The 21,731-nt window shown below is 43.2% G+C and overlaps 1 protein-coding gene across 1 annotated transcript in view; it reads right to left on the reverse strand.

The window, feature by feature from the left end:
- The window catches only part of LOC130276750 (uncharacterized), a 138,053-nt gene that overhangs the window by 4,019 nt on the left and 112,303 nt on the right, over window positions 1–21,731 (reverse strand). Inside the window, exons 9-12 of the mRNA XM_056526576.1 lie at window positions 17,704–17,756; window positions 15,894–16,069; window positions 13,478–13,872; window positions 5,059–5,155 (exon numbers count right to left, since the gene is read on the reverse strand). Of these exons, the coding sequence (XP_056382551.1) occupies window positions 5,059–5,155; window positions 13,478–13,872; window positions 15,894–16,069; window positions 17,704–17,756 (721 nt within the window). The remainder of the gene's footprint in view (window positions 1–5,058; window positions 5,156–13,477; window positions 13,873–15,893; window positions 16,070–17,703; window positions 17,757–21,731) is intronic.

Consider the following 21,731-nt stretch of genomic DNA (forward strand, 5'->3'; position numbering starts at 1 on the left):
GTAACTCTATACCCTGGTCCTGCTCCCACAGTTTGAAGCACGCTCAACTTGTGAGTGCGCTTCATACCCCGTGGGTCCCGAGTTGATATCAGCAGCCAGGACCCATGGTTAATGCCGGACATTGCCGATCGGGGCGATGCCTGACAGTAACCCTTTAGACGCAGCAAATAAATTTGATTGCGGTGTCTAAATGCAGGATTTAACATTGCCAGCTACCTCAGGAAGCTGATCGGGACATGGCGAAATCTCGGGTCCTTACCTGCCTCCACGCCATCCGATCGGTGCTCTGATGCTGCAGTCAACCTCAGCAGGCTAGAGCAGCAGAGCACCGATAACACTGATCAATGCTGAGCAAAAGCCCAGCATTCAACAGTGTATGCCATCGCAAGATGGAGACTAAAAAAAAAGGTAATACATTAGAATAAGCCCCTCACCTAATAAAAGTTTTAATCACCCAATTTCCCCTTTTTTTTTTAATAAAATAATTTAAACAAAATAAACAAACATATGTGGTAATGCCCAGTGCTTAAATGTCCGAACTATTAAAACATAATGTTGATTAAATTGCACGGTCGATGGCTTATACATAAAAAAAAAAAACAAAGCCCAAAACTGTGAATTTATTGTCACTTCATATATCATAAAAAAAATTATAAAAAGCAATCGAAAAGTCCAATCAAAACAAAAATGGTACTGATAAAAAATTGCAGACCTCAGCACATGAAATGCCTTGTATGTGTAAAAATAAAAAAGTTATAGGAGTCAGAAGAGGATAATTGGAGCATACTAATTTTGGTGCATGTAGTGGTGCAAATGCACTGGGTAGAAACTGAAGCCCCCAAAGTTACAAAATTGTGGGGGGTTTCTTTTCAATTTCATCCCACAAATAATTTTTTTTAGGTTTCGCCATAGATTTTGTTATCAACAAGAAACAGAGAAGACTCCCCATCCGGGAGTAATTTACAGGATTCGGATGAGCGCCACTCGGATCCACAAGATAAGTAGAAGGAATTTTTATTCAATATATAAAAATGTACATTTTATATGCTAAATAAAGATTCCTTCTACTTACCTTGTGGATCCGAGTGGCGCTCATCCGAATCCTGTGAATTACTCCCGGATCGGGAGTCTTCTTTGTTTGTTGTATACGCTCTGGCATTTGGGATTGAGCTGCAGCTCACAAAGGATCATTCTGCTCTTATGTGCAATGTGCCAAAATTTGCAGAACCCACATCGGTGAGTTTGTGCAAATATAGCTTTTAGAATAATGAAAACATGAAGAAAAGGCCCACTTAGTCACAAATAGACTAAGGAGTCCATTTGACCCCTATTTTGTGTCCAGAAAAGCAGACCAAAATTGACTACATTTGGCCTATTTAAAGGGGTTATCCAGGAAAAAACTTTTTTTTATTTATCAACTGGCTCCAGAAAGTTAAACAGATTTGTAAATTACTTCTATTAAAAAATCTTAATCCTTTCAGTACTTGTGAGCTGATGAAGTTGAGTTGTTGTTTTCTGTCTAAGTGCTCTCTGATGACACGTGTCTCGGGAACCGCCCAGTTTAGAAGCAAATCCCCATAGCAAACCTCTTCTACTCTGTGCAGTTCCCGAGACCGGCAGAGATGTCAGCAGAGAGCACTGTTGCCAGACAGAAAACAATAACTCAACTTCAGCAGCTGATAATTATTGAAAGGATTAAGATTTTTTAATAGTAGTCATTTACAAATCTGTTAAACTTTCTGGAGCCAGTTGATATATACAAAAAAATGTTTTTTCCTGGAATACCCCTTTAACCCCATACCACACTTTAATACACATCATAAACCCTTTTTGACAGCATCCATGTGTTTACTGGCAACAGACCAGCTAAATGTAAAGTGAACAGGGCCTTAGACTGTTTTGATAAATAAAACCCATTATTATTCTTAATGAAGTGATTTGCACAAGTTTGTAATAGGAGGGAAGATGGTAAAAATTGTGAAAATAATTTGTTAAAAGGTACAACTTTGTGTCCTGCAAGACTTTCTTGGCATTTTTTTAAATTTTGGTGGGAGAGGAGAAAAGATGCAAAAAAATGTCATGTTCAATGCACCTAAACATACATTTTGGAATTTACACAACAAAAATGTTAAATTATTCGGCATTGGAAAGGTTAACCCTGCACCTCCCTGCATTCAATCTTCATTAGCAGCAATGTAACAGTGTGAATCCTGCAGCCGTGTCTATTAAGCAACTTGGCCGGTATTACAGTGCTCAACGCTAACAAGACAGTTCGTTACACAATGGTAAGAAAAAAAGGAGCAGAGCACTAACCGGTAAAGTAGTTTTCTTTATTTCTTTGTCCACAGGTGCATGGCGTGCGGGGGAGCAGACATGTAGTGGAGACTCAGGTAACGGGCCGTGTCACACGCATGCGCTTCTTCAGACCTCTGAAGAAGCGCATGCACGCGACACGGCCCGTTACCCGAGTCTCCACTACACGTCTGCTCCCCCGCACGCCATGCACCTGTGGACAAAGAAATAAAGAAAACTACTTTACCGGTTAGTGCTCCGCTCCTTTTTTTCTTACCATTGTGCAACAAAAATGTAAAATTGTTCTTGCTTTGTGACATCTGTTCATAATGGAAAATATAGTACTTTGCTGGATCTGTTGTAAATCGTAAACACTGGCACCCAATGACCTAGGATGGGGTCCATCTGTTCCAATATGATGGTGTCTGTAAAAGAGGCTCCGAATAGAGCTACAGTCATGGCCGTAAATGTTGGCACCCCTGAAATTTTTCAAGAAAATGAAGTATTTCTCACAGAAAAGGGTTGCAGTAACACATGTTTTGCTATACACGTGTTTATTCCCTTTGTGTGTATTGGAACTAAACCAAAAAAGGGAAGAAAAAAAGCAAATTGGACATAATGTCAAAACAAACTCCAAAAATGGGCTGGACAAAATTATCGGCACCCATAACTTAATATTTAGTTGCGCTACCTTTGGAAAAAAATAACTGAAATCAGTCGCTTCCTATAACCACCAATAAGCTTCTTACACCTCTCAGCCGGAATGTTGGACCACTTTTCCTTTGCAAACTGCAAAGGTCTCTCTCTTATTGGAAGCGCTCCTTTTCCCAACAGCAATTTTAAGATCTCTCCACATGTGTTCAATGGGATTTAGATCTGGACTCATTGCTGGCCACTTCAGAACTCTCCAGCACTCTGTTGCCATCCATTTACGGGTGCTTTTTGACGTACATTTGGGGTAATTGTCCTGCTGGACCCAAGATCTTGGATGCAAACCCAGCTTTCTGACACTGGGCTGTACAGTGCGACCCAAAATCCGTTGGTAATCCTCAGATTTCATGATGCCTTGCACACATTCAAGGCACCCAGTGCCAGAGGCAGCAAAACAACCCCAAAACATCATTGAACCTCCACCATATTTCACTGTAGGTACTGTGTTCTTTTCTTTGTAGGCCTCATTACATTTTTGGTAAACAGTATAATGATGTGCTTTACCAAAAATCTCTATCTTGGTCTCATCTGTCCACAAGATGTTTTACCAGAAGGATTTTGGCTTACTCAAGTTCATTTTGGCAAAATGTAGTCTTGCTTTTTTATGTCTCTGTGTCAGCAGTGGGGTCCTTCTGGGTCTCCTGCCATAGCGTTTCATTTCATTTAAATGTTGACGGATAGTTCGCGCTGACACTGATGCTCCCTGAGTTTTCAGGACAGCTTGAATATCTTTGGAACTTGTTTGGGGCTGCTTATCCACCATCCGGATTATCCTGCGTTGACACCATTGATCAATTTTTCTCTTCCGTCCATGCCCAGGGAGATTAGCTATAGTGCCATGGGTTGCAAACTTCTTGATAATGTTACACACTGTGGACATAGGCAAATCTAGATCTCTGGAGATGGACTTGTAACCTTGAGATTGTTGATATTTTTCCACAGTTTTGGTTCTCAAGTGCTCAGACAGTTCTCTTCACCTCTTTCTGTTGTCCATCCTTAGTGTGGCACACACAGACACACAATGCAAAGCATCATATGCTTGAAACTATTTTATTTTTCCACAATATTGAAAGGGTGCCAATAATTTTGTCCAGCCCATTTTTGGAGTTTGGTGTGACATTATGTCCAATTTGCCTTTTTCCCTCCCTTTTTGGTTTAGTTCCAATACACACAAAGGGAATAAACATGTGTATAGCAAAACATGTGTTACTACAATCCTTTTCTGTGAGAAATACTGAATTTTCTTGAAAAATTTTAGGGGTGCCAACATTTACGGCCATGACTGTATAGCCACAGGTATGAAGAGAACATTACCATCTGATTCTTATATAATATGTCTTAATCACAATTGAAGAAACATTGGCACATGTGATACTTGGAAAATGTAAATTATGTGATGGTCATTTATCCAAATAACCTTTTCTAAACTTACTCAGGCTATGTTCCCTAACACTCCTCCCACCCTTAAAAATTAACATTTAGAGCTTTAAAAAGCTGTGTATCTTACTCATCTTACTTCTTGCTCACAGCAGGAGAAAATGGGCGTTTCCCAGCAGGCATGACATCACTGAAGCCTGCTGGGGGACCACTTCCGCCCTCACATGATTGCAGTGCTGTGATGAATAGAAGGCCTTAGGCTCTGTGCATGTTTCAGTGAGACTCTTTGCAGCTTTCAGTAAGGCTCTATGCATGTTTCAGTAAGGCTCTGTGCAGCTGTCAATCAAGCTCAGTGCAGAGAAACACTTTCTGAGTTTGGACTCCTGCCAGGCCAGGAGGAGACCAAACTCACTGTATTAATTGTGGAAGGGAACAGAACAGAGTCACCTAGTGGACGTTTTTTTCTATTATGTTTTAAACATATTTATTTTGATAATTTTAAGCATGTGAATGGGACAGTGTCTGCTAATTACACAAGGAATACTATATTAAAAATGTTATTTGGTGACAAGTACTCTTTAAGCATTTAGAGAATGCATAATATCCTAATAGAAGGCTCTGAATAAAATACTCCTGTAGTTACCCTTCTATATTTATAATAAATTCACATTTACTCACCTCATCATAATTTCCCATAAATGCAAAAGCCTCCATTCCAAATCTGTATTGAGTCCTTGTTGATGAAAAAACCACTAAAGTTTCATCACTGATGCATCTGCAACATTAATAATATAAATTATTCCAGGTATCTAAATGGCAATGCCTGCATTACTGTGCCTGCCAAATAGCAAATCCAATCTGTATCAGTGCACCAAGTAACAGGGTCAGTTAAAAAATACTCTCCTAACACAGTCATTGTACTACAGGTTCCCCATAACAGAGGTATTCTGCAACAGACCATCAGAGCAGTAGTCACTTTTAAAGGAGATATCCAGTGCTGAAAAACGAATCCCTGGGGCCCCCCGCGATCTCCTGTAGACCAAGGGAAGGTTGACCACCGCACTAAGAGGCGGCTGACACGCCTCCTCAATACAGCTCTATGGTAAAGCCGGAGCACTGCCTTCAGCAATCTCCGGCTCTGCCATGGCGATGTATTGAGGGGGTGTGTTAGCCGCCGCTTTGTGCAGTGGTCGACACCCACTATCTGGCCAGCGAGCGGGAGCCACGTACAGGAGATTGCGGGGGGCCCCAGCAGTCAGGCACCCCCCTCATATCCCCCCCCCCCCCCCCCGAATCTGAAACTTATCCCCTATCCTTAGGCAGGGCCGGTTTTAGACAAAGTGTGGCCCTGGGCAAACCTAAAAAGGGGGCCCCAAATTTTTCAATATTCTACCAAAAATATAGGCGCATTTAATGCTGAAACCGATCAGCTGTTTTGCGGAGCTGCCGCAGCTGTTTCGACGCTGTGAATGGGGCCGGAAACAAATGGCCCCATTCACTGTGTAGTGCCCGTGCTGAATTACTGCAGCTCTGCTGGGGATAGGCCATTAATATGTGGAACTGGAATTACTATCAGGGGTAATTAAGACATTTTATTACATGTATCAGGGTGCAATCCGCTGGGAGTTACACTACCTTTCATTTCAGTGGGTCTGCAGTCAGTCTGCAATAGTAGCGTAACTCCCAGTGGATTTCCCACAGCAGGAAACCCGCTGCTAGTTACCAGCATGTGAACGCACCCTTACATCCAAGGTGACCAGTCTGTAGCCCTCCAGCTAGTGCAAAACTACAACTCCCAGCATGCCAAGACAGCCAAGGATTGTTTGGACATGCTGGTAATTGTAGTTTTGCAAACAGCTGGAGGGACACAGATTGGACACCTAGGTTATAGTGTGTGTATGTATTAGTGTATGTATTGTAATGTTTTTTTTACTGTAACACTTACCTTGTAATGTCCCTGTACTGACTCTGGCTGCCACTGGCTTCCTGGTACTGCTGGACCACCAGCCTGACCCGGCTCTACTGACTGCTCTTAAGACGCTCCTTGAGGCTGCACTGCGTCTGTTTTACACCACTGAGTCTGTGCGGGGTATCTGCACCCTGCTGTTGTTGTTTCTGTACAGCACAGTGAATATAAGGAGCGGCTTTTGCCTCTGCCTCCTATCACTGCTGCTGTGCTTCCGCCCACTAGCTATCAATGAGGACCATCGGACGCGGAGGCGGCGTGACACTGTCAGCACTCCTGACAGTGTCATGCCGCCTCTGCTGCTCGTCCTCATTGAGCGGACTCCATCTTCCAAAGGGCCCCTATCACAGTGACAGGATCCCTTTGGAAGATGAAGTCCGCTCCTGACACGGGGCCCCTTTGGAGATGGGGGCCCCAGGCAATTGCCTAGGTTGCCCCGCCCTAACACCAGCCCTGTCCTTAGAATAGGGGATACATTTTAAAGCACTGGACTACTCCTTTAACAGCAGCTCTATGTTCATAGGTGAGGACCCTGAGTGAACAGTATATAGACAGATGTTGTTGCAATGATATATTCAGGGCTCTAGTCCTGCAGGAACAGTATTCCTTTGCTTTTTCCAGAGGAGGAACGCCGTCCCTGTTACACTAGTCCTGCAGGACCGACCTCTGAATTATTCTTACCCTTCCTCTGTCTCCTCCCCTGGCCAGGACTGCTAGATGCTGGAGATGTAGGACCTGTGATAATGTCACCATCACATGTTGGGGGCGGAGCTTCGGTGTGGAGGAGAGATAGTGGCTGAAGGACCTGTGTGATGCTGTGGAGGAGGCGGGGCTGAGCTGGAGGAGAGGTCACATGTCACTCCAGTAAGGTAATTACATGGAAGGAGATTTGTTACAGTGTGTCACCACAGTGGTAAGGTGATTACATGAGGAGGAGGTTTGTTACAGTGTGTCACCCCAGTAGTAAGGTGATTACATGAGGAGGAGGTTTGTTACAGTGTGTCACCCCAGTAGTAAGGTGATTACATGAAGAGGAGATTTGTTACAGTGTGTCACCCCAGTAGTAAGGAGATTACATGAGGAGGAGGTTTGTTACAATGTGTCACCCCAGTAGTAAGAAGATTACATGAGGAGGAGGTTTGTAACAGTGTGTCACCCCAGTAGTAAGGTGATTACATGAAGAGGAGATTTGTTACAGTGTGTCACCCCAGTGTTAAGGAGATTACATGAGGAGAAGGATTGTTGCAGTGTGTCACCCAGTAGTAAGGAGATTACATGAGGAGGAGATTTGTTACAGTGTGTCACCCCAGTATTAAGGTGATTACATGAAGAGGAGATTTGTTACAGTGTGTCACGCCAGTAGTGTGGAGATTACATGAGGAGGAGGTTTGTTACAGTGTGTCAACCCAGTAGTAGGAAGATTACATGAAGAGGAGTTTTTTTAACAGTGTGTTATCATGATGATAGGGACATAAGGAGGTTTTTGTTACAGTGTATTATCAGAATGATGACATTTGGGGAGATATATAAAGACATGTGCAAAGGAAAAGTGGAGCAGTTGCCCATAGCAACCAATCAGCTTTTTTCACTTTTCATTGGCCTTTTAAAAAAATAAAGAAGTGATCTGATAGGTTGCTATGGGCAACTGGTCAACTTGTCCTCTGCACAGGTTTTAATAAATCTCCCCCATTGGACGTAAATATACGTCTTGGTGCCCTGGTACTTAATGCACCAGGAAGTACATTTACATCCTGAGCAGCAGACCAACTATGAAGCGAGTGCAGGAGCTGTCAGCAGCCGCGCACTTACAGTCAATTAACGGTGAACGGTGTTCTTGCTGTTCTCCTTCATTAACCCCTTAAGTGCCCCAATCACTGTCCTCCTAAATTGATTGGCTATGCCGCAACATGTATGCTGGGGTCCAATCAGTTTGCTCACCTGTCAGAGTTCCTCTCACCTGCTCCGTGTGGGTCCCAGCTCCAATCTGCTGATAGAGCCTGCTGAGCTAGGCTCTACTAGCAGATTACCAATAATGCAACAGCGCAGCATTACTCAGTGTAAGCAGTCTGAAGATTGCATGTAAAAGTTCCCTATGGGGGACCTATAAAAGTGAAAGTAAATTAATAAAAATATGTAGAAAAGAATAAAGCACTCCCGCAGCCAAAACTGCGACAGCAGAATGTAGATTTATTCCAATACTTGGATACATGTAGCGAGGCGGACAGACACACAGGGAGCAATGGATGGAATAGGTAAGGCGGGGGCGGGACGAAGGGACGGCAACCGGTTTCACGCACTGAGGCGCTTCCTCTGGTCCACAGTGACATCATCATGTCAGAGGTGGAGACTTTATGCAGTTGCAACTATAACCTTTTTTTATTTTCCGCACACGGGGTGGTATGAGGGCTCAATTTTTGCACCGTTATCTGAAGTTTTTATTAGTACCATGATTGTTTTGATCAGACTTTTTGATCACTTTTTATAATTTTTTTTAGGGTATATAAAGTGACCAAAAATACACAATTTGGGAAGTATAATTTTTATAGTTCGGACATTTACGCACAGTACCGCATATGTTTATTTAAATTTTTGTTTCAAACTTTTATTTAGGAAGGGGTTAAATCACATTTATTAACTTAATTTTTTTTTAACTATTTTAAAATAAATTTTTTTTGCCCATTTTGCCCCCATAGGGGACTATTACTTGCAATCCTTTGATTGCATACATTGCCATAGCATAGCATTGATCAGTGTAATCTGCACTCGATTGCTCCAGCCTGGATTTCAGGCTTGGAGCAATTAAATGACGATCAGACAGTGTGGAGCGAAGTAAGGTGCCTCCCGCTGTCTTCTCAGCTGTTCGGGATGCCCCGAAATTTTACCGCGGCATCCCGAACAGCTCTGCTGAGCTAACCAGCATTGATTTCTACCATTTTAGATACAGTGATCAACTTTGATCACGGCGTCTAAAGGGTTAATACTGGACATCAGCCCGATTAGCGATGTCCGGTATTAGCCGCAAGTCCTGGTTGCTGATAGCAACCAGGACCCAGCAGATACAAAGCGCGCTCAGCTTCTGAGAAGGCTTCCCATTACGGGAGCCAGCCATGGACTTAAATATACAAAAGTCGTACTGATGAACACTACAGATCATGGCGGAAAAAAGAGCCCTCATACAGCCCCATATAGGGAAAATAAAAAATGTTATAGGGGTCAGAATACAATTTTTGTTTTTTAAATGCTTTACTTTTGAAGGCATGAAGCATGAAGGCATGGGTATCATCATAATCATATTGCCCCCCCCCCCCCCAAAAAAAATGTTTCAAAATTGCGTTTTTCTTTTTAAATTTCCCTCACAAATGATATTTTGTATGGTTGCGCCATACACTTTATAGTAAAATGAGTCATGTCATTACAAAGTACAATTGTTCGTGCAAAAACAAGCCTCTTATGGGTCTGTGGATGGTGAAATTAGTTATAGCTCTTAGAAGCCAAGGATAAAAAAATCAAAACGCAAAAAAAAAGCAGACTTTCTGTGTCTTCAAGACAAAATGGGCTGTGTCCCTAATTCTATGAAGGGTTTGTTACAGTTTATCAGAAAGGTAATTTGTTAGAGTGTGTATTCTTGAGTGACAGTCACCCAGGACCGTCACCGCCACATTAGGAATGCAGCCGCCCTCTACCACTTTAACAGGGCAATGGCTGCTGGGAGTAGACGTGCTGAGACAGTCACATCGGCCCTCCAATGGGGAGCAGAACAGCCACTACTGTGGAGTCGGACTGTGATGGTAACTAACTTCGGTTGGGGCCTACTGCCATATAAGGGCTATACAGGAGGGCTGGTAATCTCTACAGGTGGGCATTATTACTGTTTGGGGCACTATAGGTGCTGGAAAAGTGCAGAACCTAAAATGTTCGTCTTGCAGGTTCTGTGGAGACGAGTTGTGTCTGGAATTAATCGTTATGACATTCTGGATGAAGAAGATAAAGGAAAGTAACCGACTCTGATCAGAGAAGACGTCCCTCACGAGTCACCTGATGAAACTGTATGTAATTGCTTATATGGTCTACAGAGCCTGTGTGCAGCTGATATCTACCATTATATGGTCACCGTATGTGGGAATATTTGTAGAAGTGGGGGTAGGGGGCAGTGGTTACCTCTGTTCTCTCCTTCTCTGGCTACTATATACATGATTTAACCTTACTCATAGGATATGTATTCTGTCAACATATACTGCGGTGTAGTGGCAATGCCCCCATTTACTTTAGTGGCCTAAACATAGTCAAAGGCTAGTGCAGTGATTCCCAACCGAGGTGCCACAGGGTTTTGCTGTGAATTTAAAATTTTTTTTTTCAAATGTCCCGCCCCGGCCTGCGCGCCTATGACTCATGTTGCTGCAAGGGGTAAAGGAAGCCTGTGTGCGCACACAGCGTCCCCCCTCCCCCTTGCGGTGCAGTGAGCTGAAAATGGTGCCCTGCTACAACTATAAGATGCCGTGGAACTGCAAGCTGCGCCGGATTCCTGTGCCGTGGAACTGCAAGCTGTGCCGGATTCCCGTGCCGGCTTGCTTAAGGTGTTGCACCGTTTCAAACCCCTTTGTTACCCCTTCTCAACCCTGTCCAACCCCCCCCCCCGTCACCCATGCCACCCCATCACTCATGTCCACCTTCCTGTCATCCATGTCCGCCTTCTCCACCTTCCTGTCTATCCCTGTCACCCATGTCCACACCCCCGTCACTCATGTCCACCCTCCCCCCGTCACTCATGTCCACCCTCCTGTCATCCATGTCCGCCTTGTCCACCCCCCTGTCCATCGCTGTGATCCATGTCCACCCTCCCCCCCATATCACTCATGTCCACCCTCCTGTCATCCATGTCTGCCTTGTCCACCTCTCTCTCCATCCCTGTCACCCATGCCCACCCTCTTGTCACCCATGTCCACCCTCCTTTCACCCATGTCCGGGTGAATGACACCCATGTCCTGTCATTCATGTCCACCCCCCCCCGTCACCCATGTCCACCCCTCTGTCACCCATGTACACCCATCTATCACCCATGTACACTCCTCTGTCACGCATGTATACCCCGCTAAACCTTGGTCACCCATGTACATTCCTCTACACCCCCTGTCACCCATGTACACTCTTCTACACCCCTGTCACCCATGTACACTCCTCTACACCCTCTGTCACCCATGTACACCCCTCTACACCCCATCACCCATGTACAACCCTCTGTCACCCATGTACATTCCTCACCCCTCTGTCACCCATGTACACTCCTCTACACCCCCGTCACCCATGTACACCCCTCTGTCACCCATGCACACTCCTCTACACCCCTCTGCTCTGTCACCCATGTACACCCCTCTGTACCCCTCTACTGTCACCCATGTACACTCCTCTACACCCCTCTGTCACCCATGTATACCCCTGTCACCCATCTGTCACCCATGTACATTGCTCTACACCCCCTGTCACCCATGTACACTCTTCTACACCCCTGTCACCCAAGTACACTCCTCTACACCCCTCTGTCACCCATGTACACTCCTCTACACCCCTAAGTCATCCATGTACACCCCTTTGACACCCATGTACACTCCTCTACACCCCTCTGTCACCCATGTACACTCCTCTACACCCCTCTTTTACTCATGTACACTTCTCTACACCCCTCTGCCACCCATGTACACTCTTCTACACCCATCTGTTACCCATGTACACCTCTCTGTCACCCATGTACACTCTTCTACACCCCTGTCACCCATGTACACTCATCTACACACCTAAGTCATCCATGTACACCCATCTATCACCCATGTACACTCCTCTGCACCCCTCTGACACCCATGTACACTCCTCTACACCCCTCTGTCCCCATGTACATTCCTCTACACCCCCTGTCACCCATATACACTCCTCTACACCCCTCTTTTACCTATGTACACTCCTCTACACCCCTCTGCCACCCATGTACACTCTTCTACACCCCTCTGTCACCCATGTACACTCCTTTACACCCCTAAGTTATCCATGTACACCCATCTATCACCCATGTACACTCCTCTACACCCCTCTGACACCCATGTACACTCCTATTCACCCCTCTGTCACCCATGTACACTCCTATACACCCCTCTTTTACCCATGTACATTCCTCTACACGCCTCTGCCACCCATGTACACTCTTCTACACCCCTCTGTCACCCATGTAAAAAAAAGTGCGGAGCCTAATAGGTTTGTCTTGCAGATTTAACGGTAAAGAATTGTGGCTGGATAAATAGTCATGATGGCGTGGACCAGATGGAGAAGAGAAGGGAACGACACTGATTAGAGAGGACGTTGTTTGTGAGTTGCTGTCTAAAGTAGCAGTGTAGCAGCACCCCCACCCTGTGGCACTTTTCCCTTTTTTGGGCTCGTCAACTTCGGTCGGGGTGCCTCACAAATTTTTTTTTTTCCGGAGGAGTGCCCCGACCTGAAATAGGTTGGGAAACACTGGGCTAGTGTCTATGTTTAGTCCATTTTCTGCTTGTATATGTTTACTTAGTGTGACTAAAAAGTCTGGTCTTCTGTACTTTACAGTGCTGCAAAGTAAACACATACATAAAGGGAATGGACTTAGTCACTAGTTGACTACGTTTAGGCCATTAAAGTGAACTAGACCACGGTCAGTAAGTACACGACAGCATGTGGTGGGTTAGCCTGTTATAAAAAAAAATTATATACAGTTAATATCTGTGACTGAGCAATGAGCCCTGTTACTAAACCCTTATAAGCCGTAGGCAGCTGAATGCCTGCGGCCTGTAAAAAGCCTGGAAACGTGCAGGATGTCAAGTTTTAACATGGACTTTTTTTTTTCTTTCCGCAAACTGGGGGGGGGGGGGGGGGGGGGTGATTGGTGTATTAGAAATCTTGGGTGAGTTCCCACACTTTTTTTTTTTTTCCAGGACTTGACCCCTGGATATATTCAGTATGTATGTGACCTTAAGGAAGAAGACATAGTCCATTCGATACATAAATCAAAACAGCACTTGTCCACATGGCTTTGTGGCAACTGCCCATGAAAAATGTTCCTGTAGTTTAAATACATATAATAGATATATTTTGACAGTATAAATATAAATTTACCCATTTTGTATGATGTCGTAAAATGTAGGATCATTGGGATTATCATGTGGTGTGGCTTTGCAAGACTCCACAAATAACTGGACATTAGGGACTGAAGAAGAAACTTGAATCTCCATATAGAGTAATTCTTTTAGTGTCACCTCCAGAGGATACTGGGTCTCTACCTCTGCAAAGCGATCATCTGTATAGAATTGGAATTTATAGGTGAAGTTACCAAATCCAGCCTCTGCAAACACATAATCTGATTTGTGGGCAAGAAAGGAAGCAGATACACGGTTCTTTTTAGGAAAGGAGCAGTTAAAGGGGATGGACACCCCATGTTTCCTGGTAATGACACTGAATCTGTTGCTGAAGGACGTTGCCTGATTTTTAAACACAATATCATGTTCTGTTTCCTGAAGGAAAAGGAAAAACAAAGTAGGATTGCTTAAAATGTTATGTTAACTATTATAAAATTATCCTTTATTATAAAAAAAATCTATAAGTTATAAATATAACCAATTCAAATAGTTATATAGTCACTATATACTCATATACTCACATGTGCCCCTTGGCGATCTGACTGATTTTAAGGGAGTAATCCAGTGCTGAAAAACGTATCCCCTAATCTGAGGAAAGGGGATAAGTTTCAGATCGCGGGGGGTCCGACCGCTGGGGCCCCCAGCGATTTCCTGTACGGGGCCCCGGCTCGCTGGCCAGATAGTGCATGTTGACCACTGCACGAAACGGCGGCCGACACGCCCCCTTAATACATCGCTATGGCAGGGCCGGAGACTGCCAAAGGCAGCGCTCTGGCTCTGCCATAGAGTCGTATTGAGGGGGCGTGTCAGCCACCGCTTCATACGCCCCTTACGGTCAACACGCCCCTTTCCCTGCCAGGGCCCCGTACAGGAGATCGCGGGGGGGCCCCAGCGGTCGGACCCCCCGCAATCTGAAACTTATCCCCTATCCTTAGGATAGAGGATACATTTTTCAGCACTGGATATCTCCTTTGACAATGAAGGGGCTACATCTTCGCAGTTTTTTCATAAACAGTGGCACTGGCACCCATAAAACAAGAAGAACAACACCAAAACCAGGGGATACTATACAGTAAGTGTATGATCACTGGGGGTCTGACCACTAGTTCCCCCAGAGATCTAAATAAAATGGGTCCTTAGTCTCCTTTCTGAATGAAATATGGAAATGGAGTGCCAGTTTGCATGTCTTACTGCTACTTCATTAATAAAAGAAGGAGACTCAGGATCTCTACTTAGTGATTATACACGTATCGCCTATTCTGTGGATATGGGATGTGTTCTAGGTGGGACAAGCCATTTAACTCTGTTTACGCAGGGCATGTGGAGCTCTTTATCTGGAGTTCCACAGCTGTAAATATATACAAAAAAAAAAAAATGAGTAAAACATTTTTGACATGATGATAAAAGGTGGATATTCACTTTAAATATCTCCCAGGACCCCTAAGTTTGCTAAGGGATATAATGGTTTCAATTGGTTTCAATGAGTGCAATATTTCACTTTTATAAGAACATTTTAGGCTATGGACACCATTGACACCATTTTTTATTTTTGTTTTCTACTTACTGTGTTGCAAAAAAAAATTTCTCCATAGGTCTTTTAAAAAATTCTGCAAACTTTTGTTTGTACAGCCTTTGCAATGTACTATATGAACTGTATTTTCTCTCTATCCATGTACACAGCCTATATAAATCAGAATATCTTTTATCTGCTCCCCTCTCTCTTTCCAGCATTTCTTCCTTGGTTCTTTCCCTTCGTCCACTATCTGAACTGCTCTTTGTCTCATTAGCAGCTTAAAGGGGTACTCCGGTGAAAAACTTTTTTTTTTTTTTAAATCAACTGGCGCCAGAAAGTTAAACAGATTTGTAAATTACTTCTATTAAAAAATCTTAATCCTTCCTGTACTTATTAGCTGCTGAATACTACAGTGGAAATTCTTTTCCGTTTGAAATACAGAGCTGTCTGCTGACATCATGAGCACAGTACTCTCTGCTGACATCTCTGTCCATTTTAGGAACTGTCCAGAACAGCATATATTTGCTATGGGGACTTCCTTTTACTCTGGACAGTTCCTAAAATGGACAGAGATGTCAGCAGAGAGCACTGTGCTCATGATGTCAGCAGACAGCTCTGTGTTTCAAACGGAAAATAATTTCCACTGTAGTATTCAGCAGCTAATAAGTACAGGAAGGATTAAGATTTTTTAATAGAAGTAATTTACAAATCTGTTTAACTTTCTGGCACCAGTTGATAAAAAAAAAAAAGTTTTCACCGGAGTACCCCTTTAATTGTATGACATTTTTTATTAAAACCATTTAGAACATTTTGCATTAAGGAAACAAATCAACAATAAAAAAAATCAGTGCAAAGATGTCCACATTGAAATCTTTTTCAGTACCTCAGTCTCAGTTCCACAGGTGTTGTAGGCTACACTGGCTATGAGATGGGTGCTGTTGAAGCTAACCAGACATTTTGGATCATTGAGGCGGAACTGGTTTTCATAAAGTTCATGATCAGATGACTTGGCCGCTATTAAAGTCATAGTGTTCTCATGGCATATCAATTCAATGTTATCTAGACACATAATGTCAAAAACATTAAAAAGTGCTTTAAATGATATAAAAAAAAATCAAGATTATATGTAATGTACAGTCTTAAAAGGGTACTCCTCCCCTAGACATCCTATCCCCTATCCAAAGGATCCGTGACGGATGACTGACGATGCAGGCGGAGGCTCGTGATGCCACGGTCACGCTCGCTCGTGATTTCATGGCCATGCCCCCTTAATGCAAGTCTATGGGAGGGGGCGTGACGGCCATCATGCCCCCTCCCATAGACTTGCATTGAAGGGATGTGGCCGTGACATCACGAGCCCCCGGCTCTGCACCTCATGCTCTAAACCAGTGGTTCTTAACCTGGGTTCGATCGAACCTCAGGGGTTCGGTGAGTCAGTCCCAGGGGTTTGGCGGGGGAGGTCGCAACAGTACAGGTAAACCAAGCAATTGCTTGGGGCCCCGAGATGGCCAGGGGCCCCGAGCAGAGCCGGTGTTTGCCCGTCCTGTAGCGATGGGGCAATTCCCCCCCATCACCATTAACTCCCTGCGGCCTTGAGTTAAGTTTAAAAACGCAGGGCCGCCGGGACATAGCGCACACCGGGACGTCACTGACGTCCTGTGCGTGCGCCCATGGAAACGAAGGCGCCGAGGACCGGAGAATAGAGAAGGAGGAAGATGCGCGCTGGCCAGCTTGGTAAGTGACCAGCGGCACGTCATCTTCGGAGCACTGAAGTGGGCAGTACACAGGCAAACAACCTCCAGCCATACACTGTATATGGCTGGAGGCTGGATGTCTGTGGGGGAACACTGCCTGCCTAATGTGGGGGAACACTGCCATTGTTGCGAAAATGACATGAGAGTGGCACTTGCCAAGGTAAAGCTGCGCATTTCTGAACTGGTCTCTGAAAGACAACAGCAGAAGTCACACTGATTTGCAGTAAATATTCATTATGTTTTTGTGTGAAAATCATGTTTTCATGGTTTTGTTCTTTGTTCTTAATGGTTTTGTTCATTTTGTGCACATATGTATAAATATATACTTAAATATATTCCTCCTATGTTTTGAATTTGAAAAAAATCATATTTTATTTTTCCAATTAAGAGGGGTTCGGTGAATGCGCATATGAAACTGGTGGGGTTCAGTACCTCCAACAAGGTTAAGAACCACTGGTCTAAACGAACTCTGGGTGCAGCAGGGAGATCGCGAGGGTCCCGCCGCTGGGGAACCCTGTGATCTCCCTGCTGCACCCAGAGTTTGTGATCAGACATCTTATCCCCTATGCTTTATATAGGGGATAAGATGTCTAGGAGCAGAGTTCCCCTTTAATGTAAACCTCTACATATATAAATACACATGGTTAATAGTTATATGAGGAAAGCAAATTTTCTAAATCTCTGTTGTTGCTTGCACCTATCAGCGTGTATAGAAGACCACGTGGATGTTTCACCAATACTTAACATAGGAATGCACCTTTATTTTTTGTTTAAAACAGTATCCAGGTGCCCAGTTTGGCATATGGATGCGATAGAAGAGATTAAGGTTGCGAATAGTGTCTTCCATCAAAATGTCATATAGAACATGATTTTAATGTGAACAAAACCAAATACAATTTCTATATTTATCATAAAACCTAAAAGTAAAGCAAAGCATACCTAAACTGCTGGGACCCACCACTACAATGACACAACGCATTTCAGACTGATACCTGTAGAAACAATGAAAGCAGTTATCATGCAAGTTGTACTTTATAAATCAATGTGGCTAATGCTGTGTTAACATTGATAAATATGGGCATATTATTAGGCCCCTTTCACACTACATGTATCATCCTGCTTTTTTACTGCCATTATTTTACAATAACGGATGGAAAAAAAAAACAGATGCGATAACTGGTAATAACGGATGATAACTGATGGCCAAAAAAACAACAAAAAAAACAAAACGATGTTGTTTATCCGTTATCATCCATTATTACCAGTTACATCTGGGTCTTATCAGGTTTATCAGGTTTTATCAGGTTTTTAACCCTTTTTTGTAAAGCTGTACAGAGCATGCTCAGTACAAAAAACAAATGTTAACTGACAATAACTGATCATAACAGATGGGTTTTTTTTAACATCAGGTTCCCATAGACGTCAGTGTTAAACTTTACCGTCCGGTTTTTCACCCTTTTATTTTTTTTTGCCTGACCAAAAATACTTTTTGCCGGGAGTAATAACGGAGGTTTTTTACAGGATGATACCTGTAGTGTGAAAGGGGCCTTACTGTCATTAGAACTTCTTGTGAGCAATTCTGCACATGAACAGTATAAGGCTGGGTTCACACTACGTTTTCTCCCATACGGGAGCGCATACGGCAGGGGGGAGCTAAAACCTCGCGCTCCCGTATGCCTTCGTATGCGCTCCCGTGTGTCATTCATTTCAATGAGCCGGCCGGAGTGAAACGTTCGGTCGGCTCATTTTTGTGCCGTATGCGCTTTTATGACCGGACCTCAAACCGTGGTTGACCACAGTTTTAGGTCCGAGGGAAAAGCGCATACGGCGCAAAAATGAGCCGACCGAACGTTTCACTCGGGCCGGCTCATTAAAATGAATGACACACGGGAGCGCATACGAAGGCATACGGGAGCGCAAGGTTTTAGCTCCCCCCTGCCGTATGCACTCCCGTATGGGAGAAAACGTAGTGTGAACCCAGCCTAAGGCTGGGTTCACACCACGTTTTTCAAGTACGGTTCCCGTATATGTTTTCATTATAGAACACGTATGGAACCGTATTGAAAACCGTATACATAGACAAACAATTGAAAAGCGTATGCATCCGGTTGCGTATGCGTATGGTTTGCTTGCAATACGTTTTTTTCCCGTACTCAAAATCATGATTGACCACGGTTTTGTCTCCGGGTTAAAAACCATATTGCAACCGCATACGTTTTTTTTTTTTTAACATGGACATCAATTAAAAAAAACACATGTATATAGTTCCATATGGGAAACCGTATACAGTTTTTACTTTGCACATGCGCATTTGCATCCTAAAGTTAAAATTTAGAAAAAATGTATTTATTTGAAATAAAATTTTCAAAAACGTATGTTTTTTTTTAAATAAAAAGAGCCGTATGCACTTTTAAAAACAGTATACGGTTTAAAAACACATACGGTTTACTTTTTCCCATATATTTCCATCTGTTTTTTTGCCATCCAGCTTTCTTTAGAAAAACTGATTGAAAACAGTATGGCAAAAATGTGGTGTGAACCCAGCCTTACAGGGGCAATGGCGTCTCCAGGGGGGCCATGGTCCCCCCATACATCATGTTGTGGCCCCCCATGTGCCCCCAATTGAAATGCACGCTTCCAGGGACACAAAGGAACACAGAGTGCTGCTGATGGGACCAGAAATAATTAAAAGAATGAGCGTTCCACCACTACCACCTCCCGCCTGCAGGGGGCGGCAATTTGATTGGGTGCCAGCAGTCCTGTACAGCCTTACACTGTGCTGGACATTACACCCAGCAGCCGATATGTGGGGAGGAGTATGAGAGGAAGAACTAAGCGTCCAGAGGTGGGACAGGGAGGGATGGAGGGGAAGAGCTTAGGATTCTGCAGTTTTCTTCTCTAATGAACGGTGCTCCGGGTCTGTCTGTGGTGACAGATTTATTATTTCTCACAGTCCTTAACAACCCTTGTTTAGATAAATACACTATTTATTGATTTGCATTAAAATCACATACCCCAATGACAAACTGTGTAAACAGAATTGTGATATCAAAAGCATATTACAGTCCATCTGAGCTTGGTATTAGATGGTAAATATTATTCAATCCTCTTGTAATACTAAACAAGCATCCACAATCACCTAAAACCCTGTGTCCCTAGATGATTAATGCACCAGGGTTAAATATGCCATATTCCACTTGATCACATTCAGATTTATGCTCAATATCCAACACCAGCACATATAATGATCCAGAGTATCCTTTTGCACAAGCTTGTATGCCGGCCTGTGGAAGGGCGCTGTATCGAGGATAGTGCTGCGTCGTATACATGTAATGTGCCCCATACCAGAGGGCATGTGCTGTACCAGAGTCAGACTTGACTGCTGACATCAGCCCATATCGAGGGGACAAACCACTCCTTAGTTCCTTGAGAAACTCCGACATCATGGGGGAAACGCGTCAGAACAAATGGATTAAAACTGTAATGTTTTTATTTTCACTTTTTTCATGGGGTGTTTTTTGATATCTTAGTCTGGTGCTCCTGGTGAGTGGAAGTATCTACACACATCATACTGCATTATAGCCATAAGAGGATACTCTGCATCATTATATGTGCTGGTGTTGAATCTGAAATCTGGTACATGAATGTGATCAAGTGGATATGGCATATATAAGCCTGGTGCATTAATCATCTAGAACGAGATTTATCATTCTTTTCAAACATTTGGCTAGTTTTATATGACTATTTTTTTTACTTACTTTTGCTTACATGCGACCTATTTATCAAATAGTCGCACAACCTTGATAAATAAATCACATGTAAGCAAAAAACGGGAAACCCGCTTACAAAAGCATTTTTTAAAGCAGAAAAGTTTTCCCTTATGTTAATAGCCAAAGTTCTTTATCTACCCTTTATTACCAGTAGCGTTGCTAGAGAGTGACATGGGGGTCATACCGCATCTGGTGACACCCTGACTGGCCTGCCTGGCACTAAATAGCTGCACTCCAACTATCCCGTAACAACCCATCCACCCTCCTCAGAAATAAAAAAAAATGTAAAAACATACTATGCCGCACCATGTATATCCATACTCTGGAGGCTTTTTTATTTTATTTTGAGACGTTGATGCGCGGAGTCTTGTGTCGCTGCGCCGAGCCAAGACTTTATATTAGGAAGGAAGACAGCGCAGCGCCAACAAGCGCATAAACAATAGTGAAGCCACAAAAAAAAAAATCTCTTGGTACGTTACCCACCCCAAAATGTGCATGAAGCTGTATTACTATGGATGTTTCTTTTTTTTAAGGAAACATTTTAGTGGCACATATGGGTTATTTATGTAGTTTGTAAAAATTCTTACACAATTATTTTGAGCCTTATTCTATTTTAACGTTATTAGTTATATAATTAATTTTTTCTATAATTAACATTAACATTAATGTAGTAGCTTTGTTTCATGATGCAGAACAAGAACAGTTGTTAAAGTGGGTGTTAATGTCCTTTTCTGCAGACGTATGCACTTTCTGTAAGCCAGGTTGGACCTGGAATACATATGTAGCACCTAACGCATTTGATAAATACATGACCACTGCAAAGTAAAAAAAAAAAATACTACGTGAGCAGATTTCAGAAATGTGCTTTGGAATAAGCAAAAATCAAAAAGTCGCAGCATGTATAGAAAAGTCGCACGTGTGCAAGTACATGCGACTTTTTCATACAAAAAAAATCTACTACGGAGCTTGATAAATCTCCTTCCTAGGGACACAGGGTTTTAGGTGATTGTGGATGCTTGTTAAGCATTACAAGAGGATTGAATAATATTTACCATCTAATACCAAACTCAGATGGATGGGGATATACTGTTGATGTCACAATTTTGTTTACACAGTTTGTCATAGGGGTATGTGATTTTAATGCATATCAATAAATAAGTGTTTTTATCTAAACAAGGGTCGTTAAGGGCTGTGAGA

This window comes from Hyla sarda, chromosome 6, assembly GCF_029499605.1.
Source record: "Hyla sarda isolate aHylSar1 chromosome 6, aHylSar1.hap1, whole genome shotgun sequence".
NCBI lineage: Eukaryota > Metazoa > Chordata > Amphibia > Anura > Hylidae > Hyla > Hyla sarda.